Source organism: Astyanax mexicanus, chromosome 1, assembly GCF_023375975.1.
Source record: "Astyanax mexicanus isolate ESR-SI-001 chromosome 1, AstMex3_surface, whole genome shotgun sequence".
Taxonomy (NCBI): domain Eukaryota; kingdom Metazoa; phylum Chordata; class Actinopteri; order Characiformes; family Acestrorhamphidae; genus Astyanax; species Astyanax mexicanus.
In genome coordinates this window covers 2,175,001-2,201,651 of record NC_064408.1, presented here as the reverse complement: position 1 = coordinate 2,201,651, position 26,651 = coordinate 2,175,001, and the positions used below count along the sequence as shown (strand labels likewise).

At 37.9% G+C, this 26,651-nt stretch overlaps 1 protein-coding gene across 5 annotated transcripts in view; it reads right to left on the bottom strand.

Moving 5' to 3' along the window:
• The window catches only part of LOC103046947 (disks large homolog 4), a 197,152-nt gene that overhangs the window by 81,154 nt on the left and 89,347 nt on the right, over window positions 1-26,651 (bottom strand). For 2 of the 5 annotated variants that reach the window (XM_049465219.1, XM_049465215.1), the window contains exons 2-3: window positions 17,059-17,220; window positions 5,674-5,730 (exon numbers count right to left, since the gene is read on the bottom strand). In XM_049465219.1, coding sequence (XP_049321176.1) covers window positions 5,674-5,730; window positions 17,059-17,220 — 219 coding nt within the window. Of the gene's footprint in view, window positions 1-5,673; window positions 5,731-17,058; window positions 17,221-26,222; window positions 26,404-26,651 lie in introns of those variants that run through there. The other 3 variants (XM_049465217.1, XM_049465218.1, XM_049465216.1) reach the window with 3 other exon arrangements.

Genomic DNA, 26,651 nt, shown 5'->3' with positions numbered 1-26,651 from the left:
CCATGAGGTGTATTTTAAATATAATAAAATTGACCGTGGGGGAAAGGCGGGTTAGTCAATCAGAGGCGATATATTTGCATGTATGAATATTCACAAGCAAGAGCCGAAATCCTGTCTTTCCTCAGAGACCAGTAATTCAGTGGACTAAAGCAGGGCTAAATAAAAAATAAATAAATAAATTTACCTTACAAATATTTAGTTGTTGGGCAAGAAAAAAAACTTTAAATAATAACACACACATGTAATTACAGATAATAATAATAAGTAATTTTACACACATATTTATGTTATTTAAGAACATAACATTTCAACCGTAATCTCTCATTAATGTCATAATATGTACATAAAATTACAATAGGGGCTTGTAATTAACAGAAATTAATCTAATTATAAAGCATTTTCTAATATTTAGAGTTATTTCTGTAAGAAATCTAGAGAACACAGTTTCTTTACTCCACTGCAGTACTGAGGGTTTATACTCCTCTATATAAATGAATGGGCTGAGCTGTACAGGACTAGTATAGTAACAGCAGCTGAACTAACATTAATAGTATTAAACATGGAGCCAACAGAGGGACTAGACTGTAAGCTGTGTTTGTGCATATGCACGTGTGTGTCAGCAGCAATAGTTGTGCGATTCGTGTGTGTGTCTGTGTATGTGTGTGTGTGTATATGTGTGTGTGTGTGTGTGTGTGTGTAAAAGCCTGAGGCTGGTTTCTCTCAAGCTTTTTCTCCAAACCATTAAACAGCTGGAGAATGAAATGATGCACTTTCCACACACACACACTCACACACTCACACACTCACACACACACACACACACACACACACACACACACACACACACACACACACACTCACACACACACTCACACACACTGACTATACTGCAGCTTCCTACTTTGTAACATCCCTGAAGGGAGAGGACACACCTGAAGTCAGGACACACAATAAATAATAACACACACACACACACACATACACACACACAAACACACACACACACACACACACTCACAAACACACACACACACACACTAACACACTCTAAAACACACACAGACACTTACACACTAACACACATTCTAATACATACTCTATTGTTAGACTGGCAATAAAAATAAGAAGCTGTATCTCTCTCTCTCTCTCTCTTTCTTTCTTTGTATCTCTCTCATTCTCTCTCTCTTTCCCGTTCTTTCTTTCCCGTTCTTTCTTTCTCTCTCTGTTCTTCTTTCTCTCTCTCTCTCTCTCTCTCTCTCTCTCTCATTCTCGTTCTCTCTCTCTGTATCTCACTTTCTCTCGCTCTTTCTCTCTCTCTCGTTCTCTCGTTCTCTCTCTCTCTCTATTTCTCTCTCTCTCTGTATCTCTCTCTCCCTGAGGTGTTGGTGGAACCAGTGCAGTATCCTCTAAGGACGCAGATGGTTACACACACACACACACACACATACTCTCACACACACAAACACACACACACACTGTCACACACACACACACACACACTCTCAGTCTGAGGCCTGCAGCCACCTGAGTTTCTGTGCTTCTCGCTCTTAAAGCAGCTTTATTTAACAGCTACAGTCAGTAATTACATCAGTACTGAAATGTAATTAAACGTAACTCAGTAATTACACACTTAATTACAATTACAGCACATTTACACTACATCTTCTGTCCTGTAGGTCTGAGATTCCAGCCTCACTTCTGACCTTACGACACCACAGCAGCCACCACCTGAGATACAACAGCTGTTCTGTCTGTTGTCAATAGCAACCACCTAATAACACCCGATCAACCACTATGTAATAAACACATTATGGCAGTAATCACCTTTTTACACTGTAGCAGCCATCCAGCATCCACTTAATCAACACCATAGCAACCACTTATAGTAGCTTTAACCTTAAAGCCACCACAAAAATGATAGCAACCTTAGTAACACCATATCAACCACCTAGCAACCACTTACAGTATAGTAGCAATTTTAAGGCCACCAAATGGAAAATGAAAGCAACCCTAGTAGATAGTAACAACTTAGGGTTAAACAGCAAGAGGCCCATGATCACTCTGGAGGAGATGCAGAGATCCACAGCTCAGGTGGATCAGGAGAATCTACAGTCTACAGGACATCTACAGGTGCTGGTCAACGAATTAGAATAATTTGAAATAGTGCAATCATGAAATTCTTTGAATGCATTTTTTGTGCAGAAAGCAAATCAGGTGTTCACCGCACCTGTCCTACTCGTTAGACTAATCACAGAACTCGTTACCTGGAAAAAAAATTGCTCAGCTGAGCTTTCCAAAAGGCCCATTTAGGCCATTTAACTGTGACACTGTTGTTTTATTGAATTAGAATAATGGAGAAACCGTTTCAATGAATTAGAATAATTTTTATTATAATTACAATCATCACTTTCTCAGTATTTTGTGGCTGCCCCCTTGGCTTGTATGACTGCCTGAAGTCTCCGCGGCATCGATTTGACCAGCTTGTCGCAAGTTTCCGCACTCACAGCTTCCCAGGCAGTGGCGATGTTCTGCTTCAGTTGGTCCAGCGTAGTAGGCTTTCTGTCGCGAATTTTCCGCTTGACGATGGCCCAAAGGTTTTCAATGACATTGAGGTCAGGCGAGTTGGCCGGCCATGCCAAAACTTCAAGCTGTTTTTTAGTGAACCAATCTTTGGTCGACTTTGCCGCATGAGCCGGTGCAAGATCCTGTTGAAATATGAAGTCTTCTTCGCCGAACTGTTCAACAGTCGGAATCAGGAACGTTTCCAGAACATCTTGATATACGGCAGCATTGACAGTCTTCTTGAGGAAGCAGAGTTTCCCTACACCTCGAGCGGACATGCATCCCCAGACCATAACGCTCTGGGGAAACTTGACGGATCTTTTCACGCACTCGTGGTTGTAGGTTTCGCCACCACGACGCCAGACACGAGGACCTTGGTCACCGAAGGAGATGCAGAAGCGTGATTCGTCACTGAAGACCACTTTCTGCCAGTCTTCAGCAGTCCACTCGCCGTGTTCTTTGGCCCACTTCAGTCGTTTCTCCATTTGTTTCTTGTTCAGCATCGGTTTTACTGCTGGGACGCGAGATTTGAAGCCGAGTTCGCGCAGACGACGGTAAGTGGTTGATCTGGAGACGTCAGCGCCGGTCTGCTTGTTCCACAAGTCGGTGAGCTCGGAAGTGGACTTGAACCGGTTGCTGACTGCGATCTTTCTCAGCTGCTTGTTGTCGCGAGCAGAAGTTTTTCGGACGCCGGAACAGTTGGTGCGCTTGCTGCAGTTTTTCTTGAGAGCTTTGCAGACGGAAGACTGGCTGATGCCGAGCTGCTCAGCTATTTTAGTTTGGGTCAAGCCTTGTTGGCGAAGGGCTTGAATTTGAGCCACTATTCCGGTTGAGAGGTTGCGCTGCTTACCCATGATTGATTTTACAACTTAGAAATTCTACTCAACCCTGACTTTATACTGCACAGTGAACACTCTTCACAGAAAACAAAAATTCGAGCATTTATTCTAATTCAATGAAATGGTTTCTCCATTATTCTAATTCAATAAAACAACAGTGTCACAGTTAAATGGCCTAAATGGGCCTTTTGGAAAGCTCAGCTGAGCAAATTAACGGCAGGTAACGAGTTCTGTGATTAGTCTAACGAGTAGGACAGGTGCGGTGAACACCTGATTTGCTTTCTGCACAAAAAATGCATTCAAAGAATTTCATGATTGCACTATTTCAAATTATTCTAATTCGTTGACCAGCACTAGTATAAGTCCTGCTCTCCACAAACCTGATCTTTATAGAAGAGTGGAAGAAGAAAACCATTGTTGAAAGAAAGACGTAAGAAGTGCCGTTTACACAGCAAACATGTAGACCGCTCATCACCCTGAACACACCCTGATCCCCACCGTACTGTGAAACATGGTGGCGGCAGCATCATGCTGTGGGGATGAAGCTGGTCAGAGTTGATGGAGGGAAGATGGAGATAAATAAATACAGAACAATTCTGAAAGAAGAAAAGCTGTTGGAGGCTGTAAAAGACTTGAGATCTTCCAGCAAGACGATGACCCTAAACATACAGCCAGAGCTACAGTGGAGCTATAATGATTTAGATCAGAGAATATTCATGTGTTAGAATGATCCAGTCTTAAATCTCATTGATCTTCTGTGGAGAGACATGAAAACTGCTGTTCACAGACCAACACTCTCCATCCAACCTGACTGATCTTCAGCTGATTTATAAAGAAGAAATATTATGAATACTTTTGCACGTCAATTTTCGTTCCACTTCACACTTATTGCGCTGGTTTATCACTAAAAATCCTCAATAAAAATACATTTAAGTTTGTGGTAGTAAGGTGACAAAATGTGAAAAAGTTCAAGGGGTATGAATACTTTTGCAAGCCAATATATATTTAAAAGAGAGAGAGAGAGAGAGAGAGAGAGAGAGAGAGAGAGAGTCCTGCACTCGTTATTTAGTATTGCTCCTACTTCAGCCCATCTGCAAATGTCAGGAGCAGTCCCTACTGTTGCCACGGAGACCAGCATCTCACTGTCTAAATGTCCAGATATTTTGGAGTGTGTGAGTGTGTGTGTGTGTGTGTGTGTGTGGGAAAGAGAGAGAGAGATAGAGAGAGAGAGAGAGAGAGAGAGAGAGAAAAAAGGAGGAAAAGCTTAAAGATGATAAATATATGATTGAACACTGCCTCCTGCTGGGGGTTTATACACACTGCTGTCTGCCTCTAAGATCAGCTGATACACGAGTGTCTGAAGCTTCAGCTTCACCATCAAAAGAAACATCAGTGTTTCAATCAGAAGTATAGTAACAGGGTTGCTAAGCGACATCTGAGCACTACTTCCTTTTATCTATCATCAAACATTCACTATCTAAACACCAAACAGTGTGAATACTTAATATGTAACTATATACAGTACACACCTTCTCTTTTTCAGTGCGTTTTCTTTATTTTCATGACTGATATTTACATTGTAGATTCTCACTGAAGCATCAAAACTATGAATGAACACATGTGGAGTTTTATGTACTATGTCTTTTAAAGCCATGAATGCATTTTATGTGGATAAAACATATTTTTCAAAAAGTGTAAAATGTGTTTAAAAGGATAAAAATGCATTTTGTGTGTTTATAAATCACCCTTTGTTGTTTAGAAAGATCAAAACACATTGCACATTTTTTAAATGAACGTTATGTGCTTTTAAATAACAGGATGATGCTAAAAAAAATCACTTTTTGCACTTTTTAAAGTTTGTAAAATACCCTGCATGTGGTGTGGAATTTATTTTTTAAACATTAAATGCGTAAAATGTATTGGATGCAGCTTAAAATCACCTTTTCTTTGAGGATATAAAATTAAATGTATTTGGCATAAAATTTACTTCTCTTTATTTAAAACATCAAACAAATATGTTGTAAGAAATTGAAGAATATGTAAAAATCTACGGTATATTGTACTTTGCATATGGATAAAAATAAATCGTCTTTTATAATATATAAAAGTGGTATTAAACTAATTTTGCTCTTTCAAAAGATGCACACACACACACACACACACACACACACACACACACACAGAAAGATGCATGAATACACAGTCAGCCGGGTTCAGTGCTGTAATGGCGGGCACTGTCCAGCAAGTGGCGGCAGCGCCTCAGCGCTCTTACCAGTGTGGAGACGGCGGAGGTGTACAGGGGGGTGTGGCCAGCCGACAGCAACACCGGCTGCAAAATAAACAGCAGAGGAGGAAGGATAACTCAGCCGCGGGAACAGCGGGGGGAGATAGCTCACAGCAGAGGGAGGCAAGCCGAACAGCAGGTAACACAGGTAAACACAGGTAAACTCAGGTAAACTCATAAAAACTCAGGAAAACTCAGATAAATTCAGGTAAATTCAGGTAAAGTCAGGTAAATACAGGTAAACTTAAGTAAACTCAGGTAAGCTCAGGTAAACTCAAATAAACAGAAGAAACTAAGAAAAAACACAGGTAATAACAGAAAAAACAGGTACAATCAGGTAAACACAGGTACATTTAGGAAACTCAGGAGAACACAGGTAAACAAAGGAAAACAAGAAAAAAAAGAAAAATAGGGAAACAGGTAAATACAGGCAAACTTAGGTAAATATAGGTAAACTCAGCAAAACGGTAAACTCAGGTAAACACAGGGAACTAAGGAAAACACAGCAAAGCTCAGGCAAACACAGGAAAAACTCGGGAGAACTCAAGTAAACTCAGGAAAACACAGGAATACTCAGGTAAACTTAAAAAAATTCAGGTAAACACATGAAAACTCAGGTAAAAAATAAAAGAAAAATTGGGTAAACAAAGGAAAACTCAGGAAAACTGTGTTTAGAGTCATCAGCTGAGACGTTGTCAGATCCAGTTTAACACTGGAAGCTAACGTAGCTAACAAGTAATGTAAACTTATACCCCACCAATTAGCACTGGAGCTAAAAGGCTAATATAGTCCAAACAGGTCTCAGCTGATTGGCTGTGTTGAGTGAAAGGCAGGAAACCGGTTTAATTAAATCTGAGCAGCTGTAGGAAGGGAGGGGGTGGGGGGGTTGTGATCTGGATGAACTATGGCTTTAAAACCCCCACCAGAAGCAGCTAATCACTAATCACAGTATCTAATCAATCAGTATAGTACTGTACTCTTCTGTACTTTACTGTGCACTGTACTGCAGTGTACTGGACTGCACTGTAGTGTACTGCACTATAGTGAACTGGATTATAGTGTATTGAATTATAGTGTACTATACTGTAGTGTACTATACTCTAGTGAACTGGAATATAGTGTACTATACTGTAGTGTACTGAACTACAGTGTACCATGCTAAAATGAACTGGATTGCACTGATTGGACTGTAGAGTACTGAACTATGGTGTACTATAGTGTACTGTACTATAGTATATTGTACTATTGTGTACTGGATTGTATTGTAGTGTACTGAACTATGGTGTAGTGTACTGAACTGTGGTGTACTGTAATGTACTGCTCTATTGTGTACTGTACTATAGTATACTGTACTATTGTGTACTGGATTGTTCTGTAGTGTACTGTATTATAGTGTACTGATTTATAGTGTACTATACTGTAGTGTACTATACTGTAGTGTACTATACTGTAGTGTACTATACTGTAGTGTACTGGACTAAAGTGTTCTGTACTATAGTGTACTATACTGTAAGGCAAGGCAAGGCAAGGCAAGTTTATTTATATAGCACCTTTCATACACAGCGGTCATTCAAAGTGCTTTACAAATTAGAAAATACACAGAGAAGTCATATAAAAAATAATAATAAAAAAACATGTAAAAGAATAACAGTAAAAATGGAAAATAAAAACTAAAATAAGAGTCAAGAAGTAAAATTAAAAACATGTAAAAGAACAACAAGGAATTGGAAATAAAATTAAAATAAGAAAAAAACATAATATAAAAGTGCCGTTACAGAATAAAAGTGGGCGGAGCTGCAGTGTTTTAAACTGAGCTGAAAGCCTGATCAAACATGTAGGTTTTCAGTCTAGATTTAAACATGTTTAGTGTTGGAGCTCTTCTAATGCTCTCTGTTAACTGGTTCCATTTAAGAGCAGCGTAGTAGCTAAACGCTAAACGCTAAACGCTGCCTCTCCGTGTTTAGTTTTTACTTTAGGCAGCTCTAACTGAGCAGTTCCTGATGATCTGAGAGTTCTGCTCGGCTCATACTGCTGGAGCACATCAGATAAATATGCTGGTCCTGCACCATTAACACATTTATAGACCAGTAACAGAACCTTAAAGTCTATTCTGTAACATACTGGTATCCAGTGCAGGGATTTAAGGATGGGGGTGATGTGCTCCCTTCTTTTACTTCTAGTCAGAACTCTGGCTGCTGAATTCTGAATCAGCTGAAGCTGTTTGATGGTCTTTTTTGGGAGTCCAGTTAGGAGTCCATTACAGTGATCAATCCTACTAGAAATAAAGGCGTGGATGAGTTTCTCCAGGTCTGATTTAGACAGAAAATCTCTGATCTTATTGATGTTCTTGAGGTGATAAAATGCTGATTTGGTGACGGCTTTGACGTGACTGTTAAAAGTGAGATCAGAGTCCATTTGTACACCAAGATTACGCACTAGTTCTTTAGATTTCAGGCTTTTTGAATCCAGATAGGCAGCTAGTCTGTGCCTCTCATTACTATTCCCAAATAAAATAATCTCTGTTTTATCTTTATTTAACTGCAGAAGTGTAGTGTAGTGTACTATACTGTAGTGTACTGGACTGTAGTGTACTGTATTATAGTGTACTGATTTATAGTGTACTATACTGTAGTGTACTATACTGTAGTGTACTGGACTATAGTGTTCTGTACTATAGTGCACTATACTGTAGTGTACTATACTGTAGCGTAGTGGACTATAGTGTTCTGTACTATAGTGTACTATGCTGTAGTGTACTATACTGTATTGTACTGGACTAAAGTGTTCTGTACTATAGTGTACTATACTGTAGTGTACTATACTGTAGTGTACTATACTGTAGTGTACTGGACTGTAGTGTACTGGACTATAGTGTTCTGTACTATAGTGCACTATACTGTAGTGTACTATACTGTAGTGTACTATACTGTAGTGTACTGGACTGTAGTGTACTGGACTATAGTGTTCTGTACTATAGTGCACTATACTGTAGTGTACTATACTGTAGTGTACTGGACTATAGTGTTCTGTACTATAGTGTACTACACTGTAGTGTACTATACTGTAGTGTACTATACTGTAGTGTGCTGGACTAAAGTGCTCTGTACTATAGTGTACTATACTGTAGTGTACTATACTGTAGTGTGCTGGACTATAGTGTTCTGTACTATAGTGTACTATACTGTAGTGTACTATACTGTAGTGTACTGGACTATAGTGTTCTGTACTATAGTGTACTATACTGTAGTGTACTATACTGTAGTGTACTACACTGTAGTGTACTGGACTATAGTGTTCTGTACTATAGTGTACTATGCTGTATTGTACTACACTGTATTGTACTGGACTAAAGTGTTCTGTACTATAGTGTACTATACTGTAGTGTACTATACTGTAGTGTACTGGACTATAGTGTTCTGTACTATAGTGTGCTGTACTATAGTGCACTATACTGTAGTGTACTGGACTATAGTGTTCTGTACTATAGTGTGCTGTACTGTAGTGTACTGAACTACAGTGTACCATGCTACAGTGAATTGGATTGTACTGATTGGACTGTAGAGTAATAAACTATGGTGTACTGTGGTGTACTGTACTATAATGTATTGTACTATAGTACACTGTACTATAGAGTACTGTACTATGGTGTACTGTGCTGTAGTGTACTCTTCTGTAATTTACTGTACTCTAGTGTACTGTACTACAGTGTCATGAACTGCACTTTGGTTTACTGTTTTGTAGTGTACTATATTGCACTGTAGTGTATTGTAATATAGTATACTGTACTATTGTGTACTGGATTGTATTGTAGTGTACTGTACCATGGTGTCGTGTACTGAACTGTAGTGTACTGTAATGTACTGCTCTATTGTGTACTGTACTATAGTGTACTGTACTGTAGTATACTGTACTATAGTATACTGTAGTGTATTGAAATGTACTGCACTATAGTGTACTGTACTAAACTGTTTTGCATATCTACTGTAATATACTGCCCAGTATTGTAGAATAATGCAGTGTACTGTACTACACTTTAAAGTACTGTATTGAATAAGACTGCACTTTGTTACACTGTACTGTTTTTACTCTACAATACTTTACTCGCTATCTTTAATAAACTCCTGAAGACAGAGCTCTTCAAAGAGCACTTACTCTCCTAACACCTCTAACTAACTACCTTCTACTACCAGATCAGGAGAATCTCTCACTATCTTTAATAAACTCCTGAAGACAGAGCTCTTCAAAGAGCACTTACTCTCCTAACACCTCTAACTAACTACCTTCTACTACCAGATCAGGAGAATCTCTCACTATCTTTAATAAACTCCTGAAGACAGAGCTCTTCAAAGAGCACTTACTCTCCTAACACCTCTAACACACTAACTACTTCTAACCTCATTTCCTTCTTCCCCTCCTTCACTCCTCTATCCTATTATTCCCCTTTGACCTCCTTTTATCCCTATCCAAAGATGTTTTTACCTTTAAACTTATTTTACATTGTACTTGACTATTGTAAGTCGCTTTGGACAAAAGCGTCTGCCAAATGTAATGTAATGTACTATACTGTACAATACTGAGCTATACTGTACTTTTTTAAACTATACTATACTCAATTGAACTGTACTGTACTGCACTATAATGTATTTTATTGAACTGTAATATACTTTACTGTACTTTACTGAACTCTACTATATTGTACTGTACTATACGTTACTTTACTGAACTGTACTGCACTCTACTGTACTGAATGTTTTAGTAGTTTTAGGGGGTTTAATGCAGTTCGTGGATCAGCAGGTAGGGGGCAGTGTGAGGAGAGCAGCAGTAAATCAGGACCCGGTGTGTTTAGTTAATGTGAGGAGAGAGAGAGAGAGAGGGATCATCTGGAGAAAAGTTGAAGGAGAGGAGAAAGAGGACGAGTTAGTGGATAAAAGAGAGAGAAAGAGAAAGAGAGAGATATTTCAGAAATTGGAATATAGAATTAAATTAAATTAATTACAGTGCACTTCCTATAAAGGCCAGATCTCACTGTAGCAACACTGAAACACAATAGAACAATAATTTCACCCAAAATTAAAAAACAAAAATTGCCCAAATTGCCAAAATTTTGACCAAAAATATATATATTTATATAAACAATTGGTTTAGACATTAATGGCTGTATATTGAGTTATTGTTTTGAGGTAAGAATAATAAATTTACACTGTTATATAAACTAAGATGCACAGACTACTTTTCATTGTGTCATTTTGTGTCATTTTCTCAGTGTTTTTCCATAAAAAAAGATTTACTATATAAATATCTGCAGAAATGTGAGGGGTGTACTCAATTTTGTGATACACTGCACACTATAGTCTAACCATTTTTGAAAATATGTCTTAGGTGTGATTATATCTATAGGTGTGATATATAAGTCTATATATTCAAAAATAAGTAAAAATAATAAAAAAAAATGGAACTGGCAAAAACTGAGAAACCAGATGGATTTTCCATCCAAAATCTCACCTTGTGTTCTCAGCTTAGTTACTCAGGAATCCCTTCACACATTAACATAATCCATATATGGTTAGAAAGGGCGGAGCTTACTCTTTCTAAAAATAGTGATCACATCCCAGTGCGGTAAAGCTAAATCTACAAGAAACCCATTGAGAGAAAAACACCTAAAAAAGTGAAAAATCTCCTTCCCCAACCAATATTATTTACCTTTAGTGCTTCAAACATATTTATATGATGTTTCAAACCAAATAATATCAGTAAATAAAGACTCAAAAGTGTCCACAGAAAAAACAGTGTGAAACTACCTGCTTTACTCAAACTAGAGCTAGGTATGGTGTGCGCACTACTTTATATAGTTTTTATATATTTTACACATTTTTACTAAGTAGTTAGTAAAATTTAGTATTTTGCACTAAACTAATTTTTTATTTATTTAGACATTTTTATAGTATATAGTTTTCTTTGTGTGTCCTGCTACTGAAAAATACTGAAAGGTATAGGCTGCTCTGAGTGTCTTTAGGTTTTTAGTATCTACATGTATCCTAGAGGTGTGATTATTGTTTATCAAGAGAAATAAAATAAATCTGTCTGATGCTGTTTCTCCATGTATTTTATCAAAGTAATAATTAATAATCCATGTAATGAACTCAAATAACCAATATTATTATGCTTTTAACTCATAAACACTTTAGTCTAAACATTTTTGAAAATATATCTTAGGTGTGAATATATTTAAAGTCTATACATTCAAAAATAAGTAGAATTTTGAGCAAAACATGATCAGTTCCAGTAAAATATAACAATTCTGCTTCCTTTTACATTTTAAATGATGATATTTTTGAACAGCCGTATGTCTTCTGGAGTAAAAGAGATCAGGGCATGTGTCTGTCTGATATAATTACTATGTTATAAGACCTGAAACTGAGAAAAACACACCAAAAAAGGCTGGAGTTAAACAGTACTGTAGCTGTCCATGGTGCTGAAGCAGCTGCAGTACTCAGTCCAGCCAGCAGGAGTCTCTCTTTCATTCTTTTACTTTATCTCTCTCTCCTTCTCTCTCTCTCTCTCTCTCTCTCTTCCTGTAGATCAGATGCTGTGAAATAGGGCAGTTTATAACACACACCTCCTCGTAAGACACACACACACATCAGTCTCACTGAACCATTACACCAGTCCCAATAATCAATCACCAATCAATAACCCGTTCATTACCCTGATTAAACTCATTCAACCAGAGATTCAGCCTCCAGCTGTACTTTACCTCAACTGTATCCTTCTGCTCCTCCTTGTACCTGTATACGCTGTGAGGTGATATCTTGTCAGTAAGGTTAGGTTAGATGAGCACTGGTCAATGTGCTCATGGCAAGGCCAGGTGAATTATAGAAGTGGGAGTTGTGTATCAGGAATACACCATAGAAGGTGTATAAAAAGAAAAATAAGAGTTCAATATTTGGTGGAATAATCCGGTTTTTTAATCACAGTTTTTATGCATCTCTGCATCATGTTCTCCTCCACCAGTCTTACACACTGCTTTTGGATAACTTTATGCTGCTTTACTCCTGGTGCAAAATTAAATTCAAGCAGTTCAGTTTGGTGGTTTGATGGTTTGTGATCATCCATCTTCCTCTTGATTATATTCCAGAGGTTTTCAAATTGATCAAATCAAAGAAACTCATAGTTTTTAAGTGCTCTCTTATTTTTTTTCCAGAGCTGTATAAAGATAGATGAGTAAATAAGAGTTTCAGTATATACTTCTTTCTGAACAAATCACAGCCACAGAGGTTTAGTTGTAAAAATAATCATTTTCTTTTCAAATAAAAGAGATACATGACATAAAAATAAATTAAAAATAACACACAAGGCTTTTACTTTTAATATTATTATCTAATTGGCAAATATTTCACATTTCATTGGGAAATTTAGTATTTTCTAATAAAGTTAATGAGAGTTTCAGCGTTTCATATACTGCTTTTTGAGTTTTCTATGGGAGAGTGTGTGTAGGAGGAATGTGTCATTCATGCAGAATCAGTCTAAATATGAGACTGATGAACTGATTCATAATCACACACACACACACACACACACACACACACACTCACACACAAATACACACACACACACCCTCACACACACACACACACTGACAAAGTTATGATCAAACTGAATTAAATTTTATGTTATAAAGATATGTACTGAACTGAATCATACTGAACTGAATCACACTGAACTGAATCATACTGAACTGAATCATACTGAACTGAATCACACTTAACTGAATCATACTGAACTGAATCACACTGAACTGAATCCCACTGAACTGAATCACACTTAATTGAATCATATTGAACTGAATCACAGTGAACTGAATCATACTGAACAGAATCACACTGAACTGAATCACATTGAACTCAATCACACTGAACTGATTCACACTGAACTGAATCATGCTGAACTGAACCATACTAAACTGAATCATACTGAACTGACTCATACTGAACAGAATCACACTGAACTGACTCACACTGAACTGAACCACACTGAACTGATTCACACTGAACTGATTCACACTGAACTGATTCACACTGAACTGATTCACACTGAACTGAATCATGCTGAACTGAACCATACTAAACTGAATCATACTGAACTGACTCATACTGAACTGAATCACACTGAACTGACTCACACTGAACTGAACCACACTGAACTGATTCACACTGAACTGATTCACACTGAACTGATTCACACTGAACTGATTCACACTGAACTGAATCATGCTGAACTGAACCATACTAAACTGAATCATACTGAACTGACTCATACTGAACTGAATCATACTGAACTGAACCATACTGAACTGAATCACACTGAACTGAATCACACTGAACTGAATCACACTGAACGGAATCATACTGAACTGAATCATACTAAACTGAATCATACTGAACTGAATCACACTGAACTGAATCACACTTAACTGAATCACACTGAACTGAATCATACTGAACTGAATCACACTGAACTGAATCACACTGAACTGAATCATACTGAACTGAATCATACTAAACTGAATCATACTGAACTGACTCATACTGAACTGAATCATACTGAACTGAACCATACTGAACTGAATCACACTGAAATGAGCCACACTAAACTGAATCACACTAAACTGAATCACACTGAACTGAATCATACAGAACTGAATCAAACTGAACTGAATCACTACTAACTGAATCACACTGAACTGAACCATACTGAACTGAATCACACTGAACTGAATCATACTGAACTGAACCATACTGAACTGACTCACACTGAACTGAATCACACTTAACTGAATCATATTGAACTGACTCATACTGAACTGAACCATACTGAACTAAATCATACAGAACTGAACCACGCTGAACTGAATCACACTTAACTAAATCATACTGAACTGAATCACACTGAACTGACTCACACTGAACTGAATCACACTTAACTGAATCATATTGAACTGACTCATACTGAACTGAATTACACTTAACTGAATCATACTGAACTGAATCACACTGAACTGAACCATACTGAACTGAATCATACTGAACTTAATCATAATGAGCTGACTCACACTGAACTGAATCACACTGAACTGAATCATATTGAACTGAATCACACTTAACTTAATCATACTGAATTGAATCATACTGAACTGAACCACACTGAACTGAATCATACTTAACTGAATCATATTGAACTGAATCACACTGAACTGAATCATACTTAACTGAATCATATTGAACTGAATCATATTGAACTAAATCACAATTAACTGAGTCACATTGAACTGATAATCACCTGAGTGGTGATTTCTACTTCTTCCTACAAATGCCAGTTTTACACACACACATATACACACAGACTCTGGCACACACACACACATTCAAACGCACACACACTACATGGTTACTGGCTGATGGACACACAGCCCAGCGTGTAGTGGTGTAGTGTGTAAGTGTTGTGTGTGTGTTGTGTGTTGTTTGTATGTGTTTTCCATGAAGACAGATGGTACCACAGAGAGAGAGAGAGAGAGATGGAGAGAGAGAGAGAGAGAGAGAGAGATGGAGAGAGAGAGAGAGAGAGAGAGAGAGAGAGAGAGATGGAGAGAGAGAGAGAGATGGAGAAAGAGTGGGAGGAGATGTTATGACCTTGGCATCTCTGCCTTACAAAACACAGCCAGTGACACACACACACACACATGCTGAGTTTCTTTGATTTTACCAAATTAAAAACCTCTGGAATATAATCAAGAGGAAGATGGATGATCACAAACCATCAAACCACCAAACTGAACTGCTTGAATTTTTGCAGCAGGAGTAAAGCAGCATAAAGTTATCCAAAAGCAGTGTGTAAGACTGGTGGAGGAGAACATGATGCCAAGATGCATGAAAAAAACTGTGATAAAAAAACACTGTGCACTGCACTGTCCACTGTGGGTGGTAACATTAGTCTTCTGTGGTGTATTCCCACTATCAGTCCTCACTTTAACTCCCATAATTCACCTGGCCTTACCATAAGCACACTGACCAGTGTTCAATCAGTCTCACTCACAAGATAACACCTCACAACTTACTGTATTAAAGGGTAATGGTTTTACTGGGCTTTAAACAATAGGCTGTGGAAAAACTGAGCTGGCCAGCACACAGCACGACTCCACGAGGTGAGAAAAACACACACACACACACATTATACACACACACACACACACACACACACACTATACACACACACACACACACACTATACACACACACACACACACACACTATCACAGTGTGTGACTCATAAACACCTAGTGGAGCTGCTGGCAGAATAGACAGAGTGCGAGAGAAAAAGAGGGTAAGAGAGGTCAGAGAGAGAGAGAGAAAGAAAGAGAGAGAGAGGGGACGAGAGAGAGAGACTCTGGTCTGATTCAGTTCTGACTCAGGATTACCTAGGTCTGATTCACTGATTCAGTTCTGAATCAGGTCTTACGTAGGTCTGATTCACTGATTCAGTTCTGGCTCAGGTCTCACTTAGGTCTGATTCACTGATTCATGACTGATTAAGTTCTGATTTATCTGAGGTTTGACTCTGGTCTTACTCGAAACTAATTCAGGTCTGATTCATGACTGATTCATTCCTGACTTAGGTTTGATTCATATCAGCTTCATGTCTGAGTTAGGCTAGACTCAGGTCTGATTCATGTCTGACTCAGGTGTGATTCAGGTCTCATTTATGTTTGATTCATGTCTGACTCAGTTCTAACTCAGGTCTGTTTCAGTTCTGACTCAGTTCTAACTCAGGTCTGTTTCAGTTCTGACTCAGATCTAATTCAGGTGTGATTCATTTCTGAATCAGGTCTTATTCAGGTCTCATTCAAGTCGGAATCATGACTGATTCATGACTAACTAAGTTCTGATTTAGTTCTGACTCAGTTCTGACCCAGTTCTTATTCAGTTCTGATTCAGTTCTGACTCAGTTTTGACTCAGGTCTAATTCACATGTGATTCATTTCTGAATCAGGTCTGAGTCAGGTCTTATTCAGGTCTCATTCATGTCTGAATCGTGACTGATTCATGATTAACTCATTTCTGATTCAGTTCTGATTCAGTTCTGATTCATGTCTGACTCAGTTCAGATTCAGTTCAGATTCAGTTCTGAGTTAATCTCTGAGGACTGAGATACAGTGTTGTCAGCGTCTGTATTATTCAGCGCTGTAAACGACTTTCTAAGTGTTCGGACTCCGTTTACACCCCCCGGGACCATCAGTGAGCTAAAAATGCAGCCGTCTGTGTGTGTGTGTGTGTGTGTTAGTTTGTTTGTGTGTGTGTGTGTGTGTGTGTGTTTCCTCACCTTCACGGGAGAGATGTGTGTGTGTGGACCGTAGCTGTGCATGGTGTCCATGGCGGCCAAGTTCTTGTCGCTCATATGCAGCATCTCAGCACTTTTACTGTGGGCCAGGTGGGCGGGGCTATGCTCCAGGGGCGGAGTCTCCTCATCCTGATACCTGTATTTCTACACAGATAAAAAGAAAAAAACAGATAATCTCACTTTTTTATCTGTTTCACTCGATTATATTAAGTTATATATAAATTAACCCAAAAAAGAGAGAAAGATAGAGAGAAAGAGAAAGAATGAGAGAGAGAAAAATAGAGAGAGTGATATACGATAGCAGTGAGAGAGAGAGAGAGAGAGAGGGAGGTATAAAGCTCTGTGTCAGCGATAAACACTGAACTCAGATGAGTTCATACTGCCACTGTAGCACAGATTCAGCTCCACCGCGAAATATAATATTCTGATCATAAATCATAAATGCAGCTCATATAATACAATATAATCCAAATATACACTATATATTCACATGTTCCTGGACCTCTCTAAAGGAAGCATTCAGATACTGAGAGAACACATCAATCTCAATCTCAATACTACAACAAATATCAGTACCACACCATTTCAGGACCATATTAATCTCAGTACCAATTCACACACAAAATCTAAATATTTGTGGATACCACAATAATAAATGCACTCCAACAATGCCATTGTTGCTGCCAAAAAAGATACACAGCTTACAGTCTAGTCCCAGTGGAATAGAATAGAATAGAACCAAACAGAATAGAAAAGAATACATTAGAGTATAACAGGATATATTAGAATAGAATAAAACAGAACAGAATAGAATAGAACAGAACAGAATAGAATAGAGTAGAATAGAATAGAACAGAATAGAATAGAGTAGAATAGTACAGAACAGAAAAGAACCGAATATAATATACTAGAATAGAATAGAACAAAACAAAACAGAATAGAAAAGTGAAGAATAGAATAGATCACAATAAAACAGAACAGAATATATTATATTAGAATATAATAAAGCAGAATAGATCAGAACAGAATATAACAGAACAAAGCAGAATAGAACATAATAGAATAGAATAGAACAGAATAGAACAAAAAAGATCAGAACATAGTATAATACAATACAATACAACAGAACAAAACAGAACAGAACCTAATAGAACAGAACAGAGCATAACAGAAGAGCATAGAACAGATTAGAATAGAATAGAATAAAATAGAATATAACAGAATAGAGTAGAAAAGAACAGAACAGATTAAAACAGATTAGAATAGAATAGAATGGAATAAAATAGAGTGGAAAAGAACAGAACAGAAGAGAACAAAACAGAACAGAACAATAGAATAGAACAGAATAGAATAGATGAAAAAGAACAGAATAGAGTAGAACAGAATAAAATAAAACAGAATAGAATAGCACATAACAGAAAAGAATATTAGAATATGAAAGAATAGAACAGACTAGACTAGACTAGAATAGAATAGAATAGAGTGTATAAACAGCAGGTTGTTGAGCAGGTGTTGAGTGAATGTATTCCCAGTCCCCTCTGATTCTGATTCGCTGTCAGCATTAACTGGCTTTACGAGAATCTCCTGAGCCAATCAGATCACACGGCTCTTCTGGTAAGCTGATCTGAGCTGCCTGAACCAATCTGTTATTGATCGGTATTGATCGGGAGGCTGCTGGGCAGAGAGTATTGATCCGGCAGTCTTTAATAATTACTAAAGCTCAGGCTTTACTCACACTTACGCTAGTGCTGTTAGCGCTGTTAGCGCTGCGGGGAAATCGGGGGAGTCGTCTGACACACACACACACACACACACTCTTACATAATTATGAGTAAGTGTGAGGCAGTGATAAGTGTCCCAGATGAAGCAGTATCTAACACACACTCGCTCTCAGGAGGAGCCTCCAGCCTGGGTTTGTGTTACACGCTGTCACTTCCTGTCTGCTCGCTCAGGGAGTCGCTAATGCTAACGCTAACACAGCAGCTCAGGCTCAGGAAGATGAGCAGAACTTTACTGTACCACTATCTTCTGCTGCTCATCCCTCAATCACTGTCCTTAAACACACAGGAGCCTCCAGAGGACCCACTAATATATAATACACTATATATATATATATATATATATATATATATATATATATATATATATATATATATATATACTGTATATATACACACACTATATTAGAATCATTGAAAGGAAGGAAACTGGCCATATAACCAACCCTTTGATTCCATCCCGTGGCCACTTTACTGGAAACACCTTACTACCATGCTAATCTTAGTACCATGCCAATTACCATACCATAGCAACACCTATTGTACCTAAAACCTTGTGCTTCCACTCGCTGCTTGGCCATTTTATTGGAAACACCTACTATACCTACTGAACCTTGTGCTGTTCCACTCACTGATTGGCCACTTTATTGGAAACACCTACTGTACCTAGTCTACCTTGTGCTTCCACTCACTGATTGGCCACTTTATTGGAAACACCTACAGTACCTACTGAACATTGTGCTTCCACCCACTGATTGGCCACTTTATTGGAAACACCTATGGTACCTCCTGAACCTTATGCTTCCACTCGCTGATTGGCCACTTTATTGGAAACACAAGAATCAGAGTAGCTCCAAATAATGGTTTGTTTGAACACACACCTCCCACTATACAAGAACAACGGCCCATAATGCACTGGGGGAGAGAGAGAGAGAGAGAGAGAGAGAGAGAGAGAGAGAGAGAGAAAGACAGTCTCCTCTCCTCATCATTAATTATTAAGAGACAGATTTTTTCCTAGAAAATTTGATTCTACACTTTCTCTCTCTCTCTCTCTCTGCCCTATCTCTCTCTCTCTCTTTCTCTGCATTGTGTTAAAAATGTCAAGCCTAGTCTCAGAGTGGCACAGAGAGATTAGAGTGTTCTGAAAGAGAGAAAGAAAGAGAGAAAGAAAAAAGAGAGAGAGAGATTATAGGAGGAAAATGAGAAATCATTCAGTATAAACTGCAGACTGAATATAAGCCGTGTTCTTCCACAGTCCAATCCAACGCCACGCTCAGACTGACTGAAAGACTTTCTATTTCTATTCTATCTGTTAGTGCCATTATCTCCCAATAACCGCACTCTTGTGCTCTATTCCAGCAGGACAATGCTCGTCGTTGAATATTCATACATGCAAACATATCTCCTCTGATTGGCTAACAGCACTGCAACACCATTAGGCATGGATGAGACGGACAATAGTAAGAAACATTGTAAAATAAAGACATTTTACAGTAATATCAGTCTTTGTAATGTCATATGTTACTTTACAACATAATAGTGTAATAATGCCCTGTTAAGTGCAGTTCAACCTATACTGATCTAGTCTTAGAGTCTCTGTAAAACACCAAATCCTCCGGAGATCCTATTTAAACCTGTAGTTAATTACACATAGAGGTGGGTAGTCCAGGTCCAGAAAGTAAAAATCCACCCCAGAGCTGCCCAGGCAGTTGGAACAAAACCTCGGGGTGGATTTTTACTTTTAACTATTGTAAACAGAACTGTTCTAAACATCTAAACACCTATCTATCTCAATTGTACTTGGCTGGTGTTTCACCTCCATAGACTAATTCTAACCATTTGTTTCTTAGCTCTGAATTACTGGGTAAAATATATAAACACTGATGTGTTATTCGCACAAATAACACAGGAATTAACTGCATGCTGTTCCTAGCACTCTTATTTAGCTCCTATCTGATGAGACGGCGTCGCTGCCCGGCTTCAGCTAAGTCTGTGGGCGGTCCCGAGCCGAGGTGGGCGGGGCTATGAATACTAATTCACGGGTTGATGTAGACACGGTGCTTTTCCTGATCGACTCTTTTTGTTTTTCTGAATATTTTCTTTTACTAGCTGCTGCAGACAATGAGGAAGAGGCAGAGTTTCATCATGTGCAGCATCATAAACAACTCAGAGAGACCGACTGTATTTCACAAACAACAAGGAAGGATAAGAGCAGAAAAAAGCTCTTAAACCCTGAGATCATCACAGATACAGCACAAACAAACCACTCTAAACTAGAGAAATCATCTGCATGGTGCTCTCAGACACCAACACGTCTATATCAGTCAGGATGAGTGTGATGATCATCTCAGCTCATCTTTAGTTACTGCGTAATCTAATCTATACAAATAGAAGTTCCAGGATGGGAGGAGGAGGGGGCGGAGCACTGGCCCCTTTAGAGAGGTAAACATAGAAAAGATAGAATATAATACGAGAGTGTAGATAGATATGAGTGTGTGTGTGTTAGTGTGTGTATATTCTGTGTTTATATATATTCTATATAGAGACGGATTTTCCATCCAAAATCTCTCCTTGTGTTCTCAGCTTAATCCATATATGGTTAGAAAGCTCTTTCTAAAAATAGTGATCACATCCCAGTGCGGTAAAGCTAAATCTACAAGAAACCCATTGAGAGAAAAACACCTAAAAAAGTGAAAAATCTCCTTCCCCAACCAATATTATTTACCTTTAGTGCTTCAAACATATTTATATGATGTTTCAAACCAAATAATATCAGTAAATAAAGACTCAAAAGTGTCCACAGAAAAAACAGTGTGAAACTACCTGCTTTACTCAAACTAAAGCTAGGTATGGTGTGCGCACTACTTTATATAGTTTTTATATATGTTTTCTTTGTGTGTCCTGATGAAAATACTGAAAGGCATAGGCTGCTCTGAGTGTCAGGTTTTTAGTAGCTACATGTATCCTAGAGGTGTGATTATTGATTATCAAGAGAAATAAAATAAATCCGCCTGATGCTGTTTCTCCATGTATTTAATAATAATAATTAATAAGCCATGAAATGAACTATTATAAATATTCTTATGCTTTCTTATAACTCATAAACACTCTAGTTTAACCATTTTTAAAAGATATCTTAAAGGTGTGAATATATTTAAAGTCTATACATTCAAAAATAAGTAGAATTTTGAGCAAAACATGATCAGTTCCAGGAAAATATAACAATTCTGCCTCCTTTTACATTTTAAATGATGATATTTTTGAGCAGCCGTATGTCTTCTGGAGTAAAAGAGATCAGGGCATGTGTCTGTCTGATATAATTACTGTGTTATAAGACCTGAGAACAGAGGAACTGAGAACAAAAACAGAGAAAAAACTCACCAAAACAGCCTAGAGTTCAAAGAGTTAAACTGACAGCAGTAACTGATGAACATCATTAAATAAACAGTGCAGCACTCAGCTCAGTGTGTGTATTAATGTGTGTGTGTGTGTGTGTGTGTGTGTGTGTGTCTCTGTCCCAACCCAAGGTCATCATCATCTCATCTCTGCTGCTGATGGTAAAGTATCTGATTTGCAGCGTCTTTGTCCACAAAACGAAACGAATACGTGCAAATATGGAACATCCTGTAGCTGATTTACTGAATTAGAAAAGACGTCCACAAACATTTGGACACATAATTCGTTTTAATAGTGTTAAAATAGTAGAATAAATCAAGTTCAGTACATGAAAAGTACAAATAATGAACCTCAAACACTGAAAAAGGGCTGTTTCTTCTTCGTAAGATCAAAAACAGAGCTTTAAATCAGGCTGATTTAAACCCCCAAAACTGTTACATCACAGTCTTAACTCGTTATAGTTTTAGTAGTTTTAGAGCAGAGATGTTCAGTTAGATATGTTATTATATCTTTAAATAGTAGAATGACAGTTCAGTACAAAAGGACATCAAGAGGGCCCAAAAACAGAGGTTTAAAACAGGCTGATTCGAAAACCTCAAAACTGTTACATCACAGTCTTAACTCGCTATAGTTTTGGTAGTTTTAGAGCAGAGATGTACACATTATTATACCTTTAAATAGTAGAACTAAAATAATTCAGAACAAAAGAACATTAAGAGGGACCAAAATCCTAAAGTCAAAACAGGCTGATTTGAAAACCCCAAAACTCTTACAATGTCCCCACAAAACTTAAAACAATGTCTCCACAAAACAATGTCCCCACAAAACTTAAAACAATGTCTCCACAAAACAATGTCCCCACAAAACTTAAAACAATGTCTCCACAAAACTTAAAACAATGTCCCCACAAAACTTAAAACAATGTCCCCACAAAACTTAAAACAATGTCCCCACAAAACTTAAAACAATGTCTCCACAAAACAATGTCCCCACAAAACTTAAAACAATGTCTCCACAATACTTAATCAATGTCCCCACAAAACTTAAAACAATGTCTCCACAATACTTAATCAATGTCCCCACAAAACTTAAAACAATGTCTCCACAATACTTAATCAATGTCCCCACAAATCTTAAAATGTTGTCCCTACGATTCCTTAAAACACTGTCTCTATAATACTTAAAACACTGTCTCCATAATATTTTAAACACTGTCTCCATAATACTTTAAACACTGTCCCTTTAATACTTAAAACACTGTCCACACAATACTTAAAACACTGTCTCTATAATTCTTATAACACTGTCTCCATAATACTTAAAACACTGTCTCCATAATACTTAAAATACTGTCTCCATAATATTTTAAACACTGTCTCCATAATACTAAAAACACTATCCTTACAAGACTTAAAACAATGTCCCCACAAAACTTAAAACAATGTCCCCACAATACTTAATCAATGTCCCCACAAGACTTAAAACACTGTCTCTTTAATACTTAAAACACTGTCCCCACAATAGTTTACACACTGTGCTTAACAATACTTAAAACATTGTCCCTATTTTCCCCATTGTCCCTATTGTCCCTTAAAACACTGCCTTGGTAATAACCAACACTCTCCTCTAATAATACTTAAAACACTGTCCTCATAACACCTAACGCATTTTCTTTATCATATCTAACACACTGACCTAATAATACCCCACATTACTTAAAACACTGCACCAACAATACTTTACACATTGTCCCCACAATACACAAAACACTGCCCTCTTAATACCCAGCACTCTCCTCTAATAATACTTAATACACTGTCATTTTAATACCTAACACAATGTCCTCACAATACCTAACAAACTGTCCTCATAATACCTAACAACATCTAACACACTGCTGTAATAATCCTTAAACACTGCACCCACAATACTTAACACACTGTCTTTATAAATACTTAAAAAACTATCCCCACAATATTAAAAACACCGCCTCGACAATACTTTACACATTGTCCCCACAATACATAACACCCTGTTTCATCAATACTTAACACATTGTCCCTATTATAGCTAAAACACTGTTAATAGCTAATACACAACACTCTCCTCAAATAATACTTAAAACAATGTCCTAATAATACCTATCACACTGCCCCAACAATACTCAACACTTTGTCCTTATTTTAGCTAAAACACTACCCTCGTAATATTCAACACTCTTCCCTCATAATACCTAACACACTGTCTTTATAAAACCTAACACACTGTCCCCACATTACTTTACACACTGTTTCAACAATACTTAACACATTGACACTATTATAGCTAAAACACTGCCCTCATAATACCAAACACACTGCCCCAATAAAACCTAACAAACCGTCCCCACAATACTTAAAACACTGCTGTAATAATACTTAAAACACTGCTGTAATAATACTTAAAACACTGCTGTAATAATACTTAAAACACTGTCCCCACATTACTTTACACACTGGTCCAACAATACTTAATACATTGACGCTATTATAGCTAAAACACTGCCCTCATAATACACAACACTCTCCTCTAATAATACTTAAACACTGTCCTCATAATACCAAACACACTGTATTTATAAAACCTAACAAACTGTCCCCACAATACTTAAAACGCTGTCCTTACAATACTTTACACACTGTTCCAACAATACTTAACAGATTGACACTATTATAGCTAAAACACTTCCCTCATAATACCAAACACTCTCCTCTAATAATACCTAAACACTGCCCTCATAATACCAAACAAACTGTCCCCACAATACTTAAAACACTGCTGTAATAATACTTAAAACACTGTCCCCACAATACTTAACACTTTCTATCTATTATAGCTAAAACACTGTCCCCACAATACTTAACACTTTGTATCTATTATAGCTAAAACACTGTCCCCACAATACTTAACACTTTCTATCTATTATAGCTAAAACACTGTCCCTACAATACTTAACACTTTGTATCTATTATAGCTAACACACTGTCCCTACAATACTTAACACAATGTCCTCATAATACCAAACACTCTCCTCTAATAATACCTAAACACTGCCTCATAATACCAAACAAACTGTCCCCACAATACTTAAAACACTGCTGTAATAATACTTAAAACACTGTCCCCACAATACTTAACACTTTGTATCTATTATAGCTAACACACTGTCCCTACAATACTTAACACAATGTCCTCATAATACCAAACACAATAATACTTAAAACACTGTCCCCACAATACTTAACACAATGTCCTCATAAAACCCAACACACTGTGTCCAATTCTACCTAACATATTGCATCCATATCTACCTAACACACTGTAGCAATGTATTCTATCAAGACAATGCTCGTCCACACACTGCTGCTGTTTTAGGAGCTTACAGTGAAGATAGATACTATTCTATATCCAGATACAGAGCTATAATCCTGTGTGTGGGAAGATATTGGACGCTATATAAACCTCACACTGTAACAGACAGCAGAGCTACAGCACATACACATACAATATATTTATTATTCTTATTTAATGGGACAAAGTGTCAGATATTAGCAATCAGATTAAACTATCAGGAATGTCGATTGTGGATGTCGATATTTAATATTAATTATAATAATAATAATAATTATTATTATTATTATAAAGTATCTGTACTGTAGAAAATCACAGTATACCACACACTGCTAAATCCCCACATCTACAGGGTTTCAGCACAGTCAGCAGATGTGAGCATGCAATCATCCATCTCTCCCACACACACACACACACACACACACTCCATTCATCATCTCTAGGAGTGTGTGTGTGTGTGTGTGTGTATTACAGCCTTTCCCTTCGCTTTGAATTGCTGAACCCTGAATTCTCCATATGGCTAAGCCTGGATCACACCAGCGTGCCAACACACACACACACACACACACACACCGGTCTCACCTTGCAGCCGAACATCAGAGAGAGAGTCCTGTTGCTGCAGATGAATTTGCACTGGCACATCACCGGAGAGAAGCACTTCATGTTCTTCAGGCTCCTCCAGGGAGGAGATACCAGCTTATCCACCGCCATGTCCACCAGAGCAGCCCCAATCACACCGCAAGGTTACTTACACACACACACACTCACACACACACCGCTGCACATCCTTAAAGGGGAATCGTCCTATCACCATCCAGAACCAGAAGCTCAGAGCCCACCATCCAACCAGCCGCCACTGACTAACATACCCCTACTGTCTCAGAGTGTGTGTGTGTGTGTGTGTCCGGGCGCGGGAGAGTGTGTGTGGGGGAGTGAGCGAGCATGTGTGTGTGTGTGTGTGTGTGTGTGTGTGGGTAAATGCATGCCGCTATACGATCCCTCCCCCTCCAT